Here is a 13,998-nt window from a genome sequence, read left to right as displayed (position 1 = left end):
AATAACAATGCTTTAATAAAAAAAAAAGAAGAAGAAAGGATAAATACAATAAAAAAAACAAAATAACTCAATTCATAAAGCACACGAAAAACTTAAAAGATGAGTTGCCAGCCAGCATATTAAAAGAAAAACATAACAAAATGAATGCCAACATGACGGATAAAACATTTTATTGAATCATTTTCATTTTGCATAGTCATTTTATTTTTCATCAACAATGGTCCTCGATACAAAAGGCAGATAGTGGTCAAAGACTTACAGGTACCTTTGCAAGTTTAAGTGCCAAGACAAAACCCCAAAATAAATAAAGCCCACTTATAATCACAATATTTCCTCCTTAAATAATACAAAAGATTGACACCTAAGAAATGTATACAGCTGGTCGCCCCTTTTTGATTTACCCGCTTTAGTCAGCAGATTCCTTTGCTTGTTTTACAGTTAGTCTTACTTCCTAAAATACTGATGAGAAACATCAGGGAATACGACTATAAACAAGCTATCTACATTTTAGTCATTTACACGTCTGTACAAAACACAAATGGGAATGTGCCGAAGCCTGAAATGATCTCAGACCTCCTCTCACCGCCGTATATTAAACCGCACACTGAGGAACATTCAAGGGTCGAAGGTACAGAGCAGAGAGCCGGCCTGTAAGTTTGTTTGAGCGTTCAGAGCATTTCAGGCTTGTGAATGTTCGATGAAACCCAAAACACACCACTAGAGGTCGGAAGGCACAGAGAACAATTACACTGTCAGTAGGTTTGCACTTTTTAATGGTCCAGAGGCCGCCTGCTCCGGACAAGCTGCTCCAGGTCTCCAGTGTTTGATTGACTCTCAGTGGTTTGTTGTTTTCACATTAAGACTTGATTTTCCACAGCTGAAAGTAAAGGGAAGAGATACAATCTTCATTACTGGAAAAAAATATCTCAACAAAAACACAAAAATCACAGTTTGGCATTCAGGTCAAATTTGACATTTTGAAGTGTCTGTAATGGCACACTCCGTCACTCTCACTCGTCCATGTGGGCTCTCTCTCCCTCATAAGCTTTCAAAGGATTATCAACTTCATCTCCAAATTCTAGGGTAACATCGAATTATGCTGCTCCACCAGACAGGATGATCAGATGTCTTTGATTACGCTTCCTCTGAAACACCTCAATATGTGTGCAAAAAAGTGTGGTTTTAATTATGCCTGACGTTAGGGGGTGCTGTAGGACCAGCAGCAGCACCCCTTACTTCCCTGCTAAACTGTGACTACCATCATAGAAACCAAGGCGCTGATCTGTTAACATTTCTTTAAAACACTCACTCTGATGTTGAAGCCAAACAGGTCACTGACCACAGCAGACACAGCGGACAGGATCACCACTTTGGTGATGTTGTAGATCAGAGGGTTCACAGTCAGACCCAGGAGTCTGAACGGAGTATCCAACTCCTGAGGGAGGTAAGAGGGAGTACAACATTATCTAAACTTGACAACAAGGATCCCCTTATCATCAGGAAAGGAAAGGGTCAAAGTAAGAAGTCATTATTGATGAGAGGCGTTTGGCAAAAGTAGCTCTGCTGAGCAATCATAGAAATAAGATAATTAATAGAGAACATATGGGCTGATACCTGTTCTTGTGTGAAAAACAACTAATACACACATATTCAAATCAGCCTTTAATTTCACATTCTTAAGCCGGGAATACAATGAATGATTTCAGTGAGAGCCATGAGACTATTCCCAAACTTCAGGGCTTTTTTCCCCTGATTGTACCATGGCAACAGCAGGCATGCCTGTCCGATTACGTTTCCCCTTTTCCTATCACGATCTGAATGAGAGAAACGTTGGCAAAATTAAGTACGCGCCTCCAGCTGCCAGGGAATATTTGTGATGGTTAGCTCGCTAGTTTTCTTGTGTTTGTTGGTGATGCTGAGAGCTATTCAGAGTTTGGCTTCACTGTTAAGATTCTGTACAAAGAAAAATGACACTAATTCAGATAAAGGCCACTCATTGATAAATTAACTGTTATAAATACAACTAACATATCTTACCTTCATCAGCTTTGTAGCAAGTTTCAAAACATTGTTCACTATGTTGAGTTCTTCTTTCTTGTTGGGCTTCTTTTCCATCTTGAGATACAGATTGATCTGCAAACAAGAACAGTTTTACATCTTCTTTGAGACATAACACTTGTTTTTAAGTATGGGTTTAATTATACCAACCCCTACGCTGATGGTACTATAGATGGTACTAATACTACCTGCAGCTCTGTGTGTTTTGCAGGTACGGTGTCGTTACCTGCTCAGTGAGAAGCACTGACGAGTTGCTGTATTTACAGTTTGTCTCTGAGCCCAGCGTGGCCAGACGCAACAGAAACAGGATGAGAGAGGAGGCCCACACCATCAGCTCCCAGTTTGTCAGAGACTCCAGGAATGTCTTGTGGCTGTGCAGAAGCTGAGGAGAGCGAAACAACAAAACAAAACAATACATGCAGGATCTTTTATTATGAAAATACAGGATTTATATGTATCCAGCAAGGCTTAAAAAATCTCTCTTAACTAGCAGCATTTCTTATTTTACTCAGGTAATATGATTACATGGTTACATATCGTGCTGTTCTCTTCCAGTTGTGACGTCTTTATGTAATATTCATCACACCAGTGTTATTAGATTTTTGTTCTCTAAGCAGACCAGACATCCTGACTGACCTGTACACAGATGATGACTGAAATAGACAGAGCGAGGAGGAAGATGGTGGAGACAATGACGTCAACGGAGCGCTGGGGTCCTCGTCTCTGCAGATCAATGATGTAGTGTCAGAACAACACAGACCTCTAGTGGTGAAACAATGTGCACTTATAAGAGAGCAGCGTGTGTGAAGCAGGAGAATACTAACCCTGAGGAAAGAGCGCAGAGACAACCACATCTTTATGTTCTGGACTTTCTTCAGCCTGAAGTGAGGGATCTCAGATTTCTTGGCCTTGCGAGCTGAAGTGAGGTGGCTGAAGTATTTGGCGAATAAGAGCCTCTGTTGAGGAAAAGAAAGACACACACAACACAAGTCAGAGAGGCAAAGGACTTTTTAATTTAACAATCCTACAACTGTGTTGGAAAACAAAGACAGTAGCAGGAATAGACATCAAATTATATTGAGAAATCTAAAAACTTTTGCTGATTTCACTTGTTATTTTTTTAAATTAATTACTTCTTTAAGTCATGAACCTCATACAATGTTTGTATGTACGGCTGCTCATTGTTTGTTTTGATTGTATTTATTGTGCTGCTTCACATCCAATCCAACTTGTTTATAAAGCACATAAAAACAACAAAAGTTGACCAAAGTGTTGCACAACCAAACACAATAAAAGAGAAACCTAAAAAAAACTAGTTCAAAAGCAGCATTGAAGAACAAAGTGCTCACCTGTTGGTATGTTCTCTCAGCCACACACATCATGAAGAAGAACAGTCCCGTGAGACAGACTCTTTGCACCATCGTAATGAAGAAAAAGACGTATGTCTGGCTGTCAGGCAGTCCCACCGCCAGTTCCAGCAGCTCTATCGGGGACAGAGAGCCCACGCTCGACATGTCCAGACGTTGAGACAAGCGGAAGGCAAAGGGAAGCAGCGCCAAGGTGGCCGTCACCAGCCCCCCGAACACCAGATAGCCCACACCCTGCTCCACCGACTTCACCTGGCAGCAAGGAACAAGAGAGAGAGAGAGAGAGAGAGAGAGAGAGAGAGAGAGAGAGAGAGAGAGGGAGAGAGAGGGAGGGAGACACACAGGTGTTACTGAGCAACATGTTTATACTGAGCAGAAGGAAAGTTTATTCAGCAGAATGAAAACATCAAATTTGAGCAGTAATTAATAATGTTGATTCTAATTTTTAATCAGGGGAGGGACAAAATATTGATTCCAAAATGTAATGACGTCCTGACTCTGGTCATGCATAATTGTATCTATGGTGCCAAATATTTTAATTTAAAAAATATATACATATATTCTATGCTCTAAACAGATTTCCCTGGCAATTTGATTTCCTGCATCACTGCTTCATGACTCCTCATGGTGGCGCTCATGAATCACAGTAAAGTGGACAGAAGTTAATTGGCCAAAGAAGAAGAAAACAGCATACTATTGGGAAAAATGTCTGAGGGCGGTGAAAAGAATTTAAGAGAAGGAGAGTGACACTGACTCTAAATTGCAGCAAATTAAAACATGAATCCTGCTCTGGGCCTTTAAAGGGACTGTTGGAGCCAAAATCCTCGTTTTTACTGATCTTTGCAAGAAACCCAACACGACGCTGTGAATTTATATTTGAGTGTAATTCCGACACTGATCACTGGGTGGAGTCTTGACTTATGTTGTGCATAAAGCCAAGGCTTCAATGTGTGTGTTTGGAAGCATTTCGTTTTTATGACCGTGTCTGTTTGACTTGAATGTAACAGTTTAATATGTTTCTGATGCATCGAACAGAATGAGACATTTATGTGCGTTATTGAATCCCGAACGTGAACTAAAATAAACAGATTCTAGAGAAGACTCTAGTGGAAAAGAGTATCAGACATTTGTTTGCTGCAACGCCAGGAGCACGCGTCTGGAAACTCACATCTCAGAGGTGACTGCTTTGGACAATATTGAGTTTGTTTTAAAATAGTCACCACAGGGACATTTTATATTCTTCTGTCAACCAAATATCATGAAGTATCATATGATTGACAAGTTACAATATATCAATTATCGTATCAGGATATTATCGTTACCCTGTGATTCACACACCTGTATCATGCTGCACAGGTTGCAGATGTTTTTTAAGTGTATTATTTAGTTACATCTTTCTCTCTTGTAGTGCTAGGGTTAATTTCCTTTGTATTTATTTATCTGCTGTTGTATTTTTGCTCTGATAACATGCTGCTCTAACACCAGACATTTCTTCCAGCGTGTGATCAATAAGTACATGTTTCTCTGTACATACAGCCGTCTATCTGAGTTGATGTGTGTCTCTAAGCATTCTGTATCAATAAATAAAACCAACATAAAGAAGACATTGTACCCTTGTGAGGATGATCCCACTGATCTCCAATACTGACATGTCTGCTTTCTTACAGTCGCCCTGCTCCCATATTATGGCGCTGACACGGTCCTTGGATGGGTGGCATGCCTGCAGCCATGACAGCTGGCCCTGAAATTAAACACAATAAATAACGTTCAGAGGTCGTGAGAGAGACTAAAGAGACGGGCAGTGTGGAGGTTTTGTAATCAGGTTGCATCTCACAAGTAAGTAGACAAACTCACATTAACTCACATTCTCTTCTCTTATCTCACACATACACACACTACAGATGTGAAAATAATGTCATATCACTGACTGTGGGATATTATTAAGGATTTAGTGTGTGCACTGGGCAGAACTCCACCAGTGATGTCATGATTCAAGAAAAGGGGATGTCAACAAAACAGACAAGAATGTGGTGCAACATCCTGCTATAGTACTGACCTGCGGTAAGAAAAAAGAGAGAATAATACTTTACAAGTCTGGATTTAGAAAGTTTGAGGAGATTCAACTTCAGCTCTTCAGCGAGAGTTGGAGGTGAAATTATAATAGTTTAATAAAGTATGTTAGCTGAGGTAAACACTGAGGAAACAGAGTCAGGGGCTCAGTGGCTCTGTTTCCTTGTCCACTGATCTCTCATGAAGTGACTCATCCAGACAACCGGATAATCTGGGCCGAGCATCTGTGCTGAATTCTTCCAGCATTTCTTTGGAGTGGTGGACCTGGGATGAATGAGCCAAAACCTCCTCCAGCGAGAGCCAAGAGGCAACCTCTGGTGTTGAGAAGAGATGAGGAGAATGTGCAGGGGCAAAAAACTGCAGTTCCTTGAGTGTCCACTTGAGGCTGGCTGTAAAAGCCAAGTGATACACATTTGGACCCATTAAAAAAATGCATTTTTTTAAAGCCTGGTACTAAATATGTATTCTATATCTCATTCCCTTTCTGGTAAAATCAGTACTGGGTGGGCGTGTTGTAGCTGTTTGCCAGGAGGCGTCTGGCCTGCCCTAGCTCCACCTCTTAGCCTGTTACTTGATTGGTGGAAAGTTAGTCGGAGACGGCGTATCCTATATGGGGACCACCATCATAAGACTTCACAACATCTCTTCAGAAACCAATGGATGACATCACTGAGCCTGTGTCCATGTTTTATTACATCTATAGTCTGAACCTAGCTTAAGCTTATTTGAAATAAAGGAGCTGGTTACAGTCTTATGACAGTCCACTTCCAAACTTCCATTAAATAAGGCTCCTTCAATTTGAATCATATAAAATATATAATAAAAATATCAAGTATAAACACACCTAGCATCTCTTTGGGGCCGTTTGACATCCAATGACTAAAACGTACCAACATGTCAACTCAGCAAAAATAAGAAGAGACAGACTGAGAGTATTTGAGGACTTTTTGCTGATCTTACTCCGTTGATCCCCTGATGCAGACTCTCGTCATCGCTGCTCATCGTGTTGCTCTGTGGGAGTATCACGCCGCCGTTGTACCTCACTTTCCCTTCACTTTCGCTGCTTCCCGTAGAAGCAGAGTCAGGGCCTTGAAGAAGCTCCTCCCACAATGTGTCATCAGTGTCAGAGGCTTGTCGAGAGCCCACGATTGGCCGGAGGCGCTCTATCTCTCGGGGCTTCACCTTGACGGAGGTTGCATTTCCTTCCTGTTTTCAGAGCATAAACAGTTGTCTCAATCATGCTGAAGCTGCACTCAGCCTAAAATCCATGTTCTGTAATCAAAACTATCAACCACACACGTTTCTCAGACTTCATGAAATCTCGATTTAAACACTAGTTTCATGAACACACAGCATTCACAGTGAGGTGTACCTGAGGTCTTAACAAAGGCTTGAGGTTAAGCTTTGGAATTCTCCTCCAAACAGAAGACAGGGGTGAAGGATGTCCCTCAGGATGAGAAGGTGGAGGAGTTACTCCCACTGGTTGAACCCCCTCCTCTTCCTCACTGGAGAGCTCGTCAGACGCCCCAAACCCCGACTTTCTTTTGTTCTGTGAGACGATATGAAGACACACAGGACTCTTCAAAATGTATTCTGACACAGCTAAACACTTTGAGATGAAATAATCAAGAACCGTAATGATGTTTTTATGTAATACTTTTTTGTTTGTTAATTTTAAGTTATTTAAAGCTCCTGTGAGTAGTTTATAACTGGTTACGAAAAAGACTGATGTTAACAGGGATGATTTTAAATGATCTCCAAAAACAAAAGAGAACATCAGTGACACGATTGATCATTTCTACCTTCTTATTTGAATGCCTGTAACTGCTGTAGCAGGGTAGGTGTCAGACACAGTGATTGAATTCTTGCTGCAGAAAGAACCTTTTTACAGTTTCCCAGGTAAACACTCCCAATGAGCATTACTCCTGACTGTTTTAAGAAAGCTGGATGAGATTTCTTTTGTCAGAAAAGACTACTCACACATGTTCAAGACAAGATCAGCAAATAGAGAAGAGCGGTATCGCTTTTGTGCAAAGGTGGCACCAAAATCGACAAAAACTATAAGATACTCACATCAGCGTTATTTATTTATAGAAAAATGTAACTGAACTTTAAAGAGACCATATTATGCCCTTTTAGGGGTTCGTATATTTAATCTATGTACCTACTTTTGTACGTTCACAATAGCTAATGTTCCAAAAAAAGTGTCTGTTTTCATGTACTGCTCCTCCTTGCTCCCTCTACGCTCTGAGTCTGTCAGCTACGCTCTGCTGAGCCCCCACTGTTAGACCCCACGTGGGCCAAGTCTGCTCTGATTGGTCTGCCGATCCGCTCTGTCGTTATTGGTCAGTTGCTCAGCATGCATCTCGGAAATTTCAATATGAGCTGCTGGGCTTGCCACAACGAGCCAATGGGCTTAGATCAGTGATCTCACACTGACAATGACGGCGCACTGACAAATTTTTATCGAGGGGGGCTAGAACCGAGCGTTACATGCAGCTAATGCTACAGCTAACAGGAGGAGGTAGGAGAAGCCGCGTTTCCGCGGACTTTGAATTTTTGCACATAGATGTGCCTAAACATGCACAGGACACATGGAAAACACACTAAAGAGCATACAGAACCAGAAAAAACATAATATGGGCCCTTTAACTACATTTGTTCTTCAACTGATGAGCTTGATTTTTTCCTGTGCTGAAAACAAAAGTACACACCTGTACAAGTGCATGCAGGCATAAACAAACCTCTAAACTTTGTGACAATAAATGTGATTGTCGACGCACCAATAGGCAGCAGAATAATCAGCCTGTTAAAACCTGTAGTTAAAGAGTGAGATTAAGACATCTTTCGGCCACCTCAACAGTGAATTAAATCCTGCACAACAGAAAGGTAACAAAAAAATCAGAAAATCTAATGAACTGAAAATAAAGCTCTTGTATTTATTATAAACTTTTTCCAGGAGGTTGAAGAACTTTGTTGAATGCACTAAACATTCTCTTTTCTTTACTACTGACTCAGGTTACTATCCCCCCCGTCACTGCAGAAATCCGTAAAGGTCACACAAACTACTACCTTCATTGATGATTTCTTTTTCTCAAAATAACTTTTTGATACTTTCATTAGTTCCTGATTTTTGGTTATATTTGAGTTGGACAAGTCCGATGAGTAAACATACCCTCCTCTCTTCATCGCTGTATAACCGCTGGCTCTCTTCAAACTGCCAGGCCTCCTGCTGCTCCGTGTCCTCACTGTCGTTCTTCTCTTCAGGTTTTTTCAGCCCTCTGCCCTTTCTCGGCCTGAAGGAAGACAGATTAAAAACTACAGGACTGAGAACGATATTGGACATTCAGTGAAATAATTCATTTACACTGATATTCAAAGTGTATTTGTGTGCATAACGTGGCTGTTAATCTGTGTGTAGTGTAGAGGTGAGGGTGTGTTAGTAAAGGAAAATGAGTGTGCAGTGCCTAACAATGAGATTCCCACCTCCTTCTCCGTGCAGGGCTGGTGGTGCAGCTGGCAGCTGGAGTGCCCGAGGGCCACCGGCTGGACTCGGTCGACACAATCTGGCAGTGCACGGTGCCCAACAGCAGCATCAGACACATGGGTCCGACCAACTCGTTGGCACTCGCCCCGGGGATCTCGAGGTAGAGCACAACCGCTGCCACTGAGGGGAGGAAAACGTTTGGCAACAGGAACAAAACGCTCTCTTCAGGGAGCCATTAAAGCAGAATTCATGCTAACTAATGAGGTCTTTTTGGGCTGTGCAGGTGAGACAGGTAACAATCTAGTGTTGCACATAACTGAAGGCACAGAAGAAGAATAAAGAGTACAGTATTTATTCCATTTATGAACGATAGTGTCTCTGTGTCTCCACGGCTTAGCAAAGACAAAATCTCTAAAATAAACCCTCCTGAAGGTTTTTTTACTGCAGCTGCAGTAATGTTTGAATTGAAGAACAACACACTCACAATTTCACTGCTGCAATAAAAGTCTTTATAACAGGAGAGTGTAAGGAGTGCAGATTATCATTCCACTTTGTCAGTAAGTTTTCAAACCATGACTTGTTGTAAATGTTGCGTCTTTGGGTTTATAACATGTGCTCCTTCTCTGAGGTATAAAATCAGATGCATGATAAGAGCAGGTCCAGGACAAATCCAGTACCATATAAGGCCTCAGTCACATTATTGGGAATCAATAAGTACAGGAGTTAATGCATGGATCTGATACAGTAACCTTTTAGTCACTAAAAAACTAACTTGTATCTTCTTACTCAAACCAGAAGTCTACACAGCAACTACAAACAACATTATATCTGCCACTTGCAACTACTAATTTAGACAAACAGGAAGTAGGTCTAAGCCACCAAAATGTCAACATTCAGTGTTTTTCCATCAGATGTTTGAAGCCTGTTTGTGTGTGTTTGTTTATATGTGTGTGTGTGTTTGTTTATATGTGTGTGTGTGTGTGTGTGTGTGTGTGTGTGTGTGTTTGTTTATATGTGTGTGTGTGTGTGTGTGTGTGTCCTTCCTTTCAACCAGTCTAAAGTGAAGTTTCTTGTTCTAAGTCCACTCAAAATTAAAGGCAGTTTGCAGAACAACTGTCAGATGATGAGCTTACCTTGCATGAAGTACAGCAAGAGGATACACGAGGAGATGTACTTGGACGTCACCTGGATCCACCACTGGAAGAAGAACGGGTACAGCAGCACTCTGACCAAACCTTTGCGAGTCAGAGACGTCCAAGGACTCTCCGGTTTGGCTTTGCTGAATGTTGATCCTGAGAGGAGCATACATTCAACCTCATAATTACTTTGTACATGTCAACATAACAAAGGCAGGAATACGACAGGTATGTGTCGACAGGGTATGTGTGGAGTATGCAGTCAAATGAACTAATTCATAAAAAATAAACAGGGTGGAGAAGTGCCGCTCATTGATCTTTACCTCTCACTAAATCAACATCTATCAGGTCTGGTTTGATGTGACCCGTCCTCCTTGGTTTGCTGTCCAATCCCTACATTTCAAACAAATGGAAGTTACAGTTTATGCAAATCATAAACAGACACACATGTATTTAAAAACAGAGATCAGTAGGCGTCTCACATGTAGATCCGTCTGCTCCAAAGATTTCTCCCAGACTTGTTGATCATAGGCTCCGATCTGTTGAAAGAAACACATTTGTATGGGCTTGATGGGAAGAGATGCACTGAAGATTGAATTCAACTGAGTTTTTTTTTAGTTACAGGGGAACACAAACAGCATTTTGTTGAATTCTATTTGGACGTTGGACTCACTCTATTTGGACAGTGAATTATTCCCATCCAAGGACACATAAAAACACTGAATCATTTTAACCCCTTCCTGCAGGGACCGAGGGGGGCAGAACTGATTAGAGTGTTTTGATGATTCATTGAGCAATATGGCAGTAAAACATGCCTCCAATAAAGGGGCGAACTAAAGTAAATGTTGTTTTTTTTTAAAGATATATTTTTTGGCTATTTTTTGCCTTTCGTGATAGGACAGGCAAAAAGTGGCAGGTCATTACCACCTCCCAACATTTGGGGAGGAGATAGTAGGGGATGACATGCAGCAAAGGGCAGAGGTTAGATCTGAACCCCCGAGGACTACAGCCTCTGTACATGCCGACATAACCGCTACGCTATCCAACACCACAAAGTGAATGCTTTTAAATACGGCAAACAGTTAAATTAGTATTTGTCATTTAAAGAGAAACTAATAAGGACGTGACACAACTCACAATAAAGAATATGAGATGTAGAGTTTGAACCAGATCTACTCTACGTAACTCTATCAAACCAAAAGATTAGCCAATGAGTAACCAGCGTGTGTCTGTTTACGAGCTCCACAGCTTTACAGACACATCGACTAATGTCTTCAACAGCCTGGCTGAACACAGCTGGGTTCTTCAGATGAAAGACAAACATGGCGGGGATCACAACTTTGCACACTTCCAGACTCAGCTAATATACCCTAACATATGGTAATCTCATCAGGTCACGCCTTTACCTTTTACTATTTAGACAAATCAGAAACAATACATACTTATAAACATCATGTCTCTGTAGGTGACAAACCAGTCAAAACCCCTCCTGGTCTCCCAACAACGTAAACCTTTACATTTGTTGTAATCAATTCATTCTGACGAGATACCGTGCAGATCCTCAAATCTTACAGAAATGTAACAAAACAAATACAAACAATCTTTACACATGTATACTATGTTTTCAGCTGTCCAGATAATGGTTACCATAATAAAATACAAACTCATGCTTAATGGAGTAAATATGCACACAAACATAGCTGGGTCTTATCAGAATATGCACAGAAGTTGGTGGAAATGCAAAACCACTAAGTGAAGATAAAAAGAAGGGATTTATCAGAATATAAGAAGTGATCATCATTGTTTTAAGGTTAACTAATTATTCCCACCTCCAAAGTTGTTCTCGTTTTGCCTGGCAATTGTTTGGTTTGTAAACAGAACCAGAAGGGTTAACAGGAAGGGAGGACAGAGGACACATGTACTGACTGAAAACAAAACTGTGTTGTTGATCAGTGTAGTGTTCCAGTCAGATTAAATTTCAAAAGGAAAACACAAATGTCAGTTTTTATTGTCGTGTATGACAGTAGCATGCATTAATACATTTTAAAAGGTTATAATAGTTTTTTTTTTAAATTAGTTTTTATTTTTGTTTCGTTTTGACTTTCTGTTTTCTATTTCAGTTTGAATTTGTTTTTCATGCTGGTTTGTTAGATTTAGTTTTGATTTTATGAAGTTTTTTTCCCCCCGTCTCTGTATCCTTTACGATTCAGAGAAAAATATCAAGAAAAAAAAACACATAAAAACTCACACAAAAAACCACCTATCAAATACTGAATTACTGTTTTAACTTCTGAAATCATCGAGCTCATCCAAAATGGACACTGACCTGCTTCAGACAAAAAACATAACAAGGCTGTGTCACTCATTACTCTTAGCCTTTTCTTCACTGCACTGTTTTCACTGATTTGTTTTGTTGTTATTCTTTTTTAAGTGACTTAGAGCAGGGGTTATCAAACTTTTCAGCTTGCGACCCCCATTATGACGGTGATAGATACTTGGGACCCCACATTTGATGCACTAGGTCAAAACAACAAACAATAGCCCAAACACCATCATATTATTTTTGTAATTTATTGTAAGAAACTACTTTTTTTTACCTACTGTATTTTCAAATTAATGGGTGAAATATCCAATTTTAAACTATTTTCCATTTTTATATGTTTTTTAAAGGAATCTCGCGGACCCCCCTAACAGTGTCCCGCGACCCCCACTTTGGGAACCACTGACTTAGAGTACTTAGAAAAGCGCTATAAAAGTCTAATGCATTATTATTAATATTATTATTATTACAATTAAAGCTTTGTTTTTATTTTAGTTTCAGTTAACGGAAATGTCTATTACATCTTCGTTTTCCTTCCTTTAACAATAATCTTGATCTGTTGATCTTAAATCTCTTAGACATTCAGATTTATATCACATGAAAGTGATTTTTTATGAATGAGTGAATTAACTCCAGTTCAAGAAAGCATGTTTACATGTTCACCCATTAACATTCATACAGTAATTGCATTTTTTTTTGTGTATAATTACCACTTTCTTTTAGAAAATTGGATTTAATAATAGGCTTCATGTGTGATCTTGAAATAGACCCAGTTAATGAACTTTGTGTTGTAATCATATTTCTCTTACCTTCTCTTGATACCAGGCTATTCTGGCCATTGTCCTCAGGTGCTACAAGTGCAGTCAGCTCAGGTCATTTCACAAAGAACACAGGGCATTAATCCAGATCTGTTCACTAAATCACAACAACAACAACACAGGACACACAGTGAGGCCGACATAGAAGCAACACAACGAAGCAGAAATATCTTTAAAATAAACATTAAGTTATCTTCAGCTTTACTGTAACAGTGTAAATACCTCCGGATCATGCTTTAATCTAATGCTTATACAAGATGCCAATAATCATAGAAGCCAAAGTAAACCCACCTGACACGAACACGTATGGCTCGTGTTGGCACAAACTGGAAAACACCTTTATCAATCATCACAAAGGAGTTTTTAAATCATTTGTCATCAGTCATCGGGAGCGTCGCAGCGTCTTGTTATCAGATTGAGCTAGCTGCTAGCTTCCCACTTTACGTCAAATGCCACTTCTCGACGCGAAAAATGACTCACTACCGTGAAATTCATTTATTCTTCCCTATAGCCGCATATGTCTAATCAAAAATATTTTTTTATTTGAGGCTTTCTGTACTTTGCTAACTTGACTCCTGTTCACAGTTTGGCACAACCTTCCGCTTCCCCTTTTTCCGGGGTTTGTTGTGCTGCTCCACGGGATTTTCTCACCTGCGTACGATCTGTCAGGCGTAATTTGCTGTGTCTCACAAGGGTCGAAATTCATTTTTGTCGATATTTGAAAGGAAATAAACTGCAATTC

General features: G+C 40.2%; 1 protein-coding gene across 2 annotated transcripts; it reads right to left on the bottom strand.

The window, feature by feature from the left end:
* Window positions 1–153: 153 nt before the first annotated feature.
* On the bottom strand, window positions 154–13,967 carry phtf1 (putative homeodomain transcription factor 1). 2 transcript variants are annotated; one of them, XM_061041132.1, is made up of 17 exons: window positions 13,908–13,967; window positions 13,248–13,353; window positions 10,601–10,657; window positions 10,442–10,511; window positions 10,116–10,274; window positions 8,982–9,162; window positions 8,671–8,791; window positions 6,868–7,044; window positions 6,456–6,701; window positions 5,038–5,166; window positions 3,408–3,677; window positions 2,883–3,014; window positions 2,695–2,781; window positions 2,285–2,440; window positions 2,038–2,133; window positions 1,310–1,435; window positions 154–877 (listed from the first exon to the last, which is right to left on the bottom strand). In XM_061041132.1, exons 2-17 carry the CDS (start codon window positions 13,275–13,277, stop codon window positions 857–859), a joined length of 2,058 nt encoding a protein of 685 aa, XP_060897115.1. In that variant the 5' UTR covers window positions 13,278–13,353; window positions 13,908–13,967; the 3' UTR covers window positions 154–856. The 2 variants fall into 2 exon arrangements, with proteins under 2 accessions (XP_060897115.1, XP_060897114.1); XM_061041131.1 differs by lacking the exon at window positions 13,908–13,967 and adding an exon at window positions 13,548–13,884.
* Between the last annotated feature and the right edge of the window lie 31 nt (window positions 13,968–13,998).

Source organism: Labrus mixtus, chromosome 7 (assembly GCF_963584025.1).
Source record: "Labrus mixtus chromosome 7, fLabMix1.1, whole genome shotgun sequence".
Classification (NCBI taxonomy): Eukaryota; Metazoa; Chordata; class Actinopteri; order Labriformes; family Labridae; genus Labrus; species Labrus mixtus.
Note: the sequence above shows the minus strand (reverse complement) of the source record. Positions and strands in the feature narration are given on the sequence as shown.

What these genes read in the sequence shown, in the direction of transcription:
- phtf1 (XM_061041132.1), bottom strand. Translation starts at nt 13,277, where the DNA reads ATGGCCAGAATAGCCTGGTATCAAGAGAAG. An exon ending in CAGTGCTTCTCACTGAGCAG is followed by an intron (nt 2,134 to 2,284) that starts GTAACGACACCG and finishes TCTTGTTTGCAG; the next exon opens with ATCAATCTGTATCTCAAGAT. An exon ending in TGTTTGGCTTCAACATCAGA is followed by an intron (nt 878 to 1,309) that starts GTGAGTGTTTTA and finishes CTTTACTTTCAG; the next exon opens with CTGTGGAAAATCAAGTCTTA.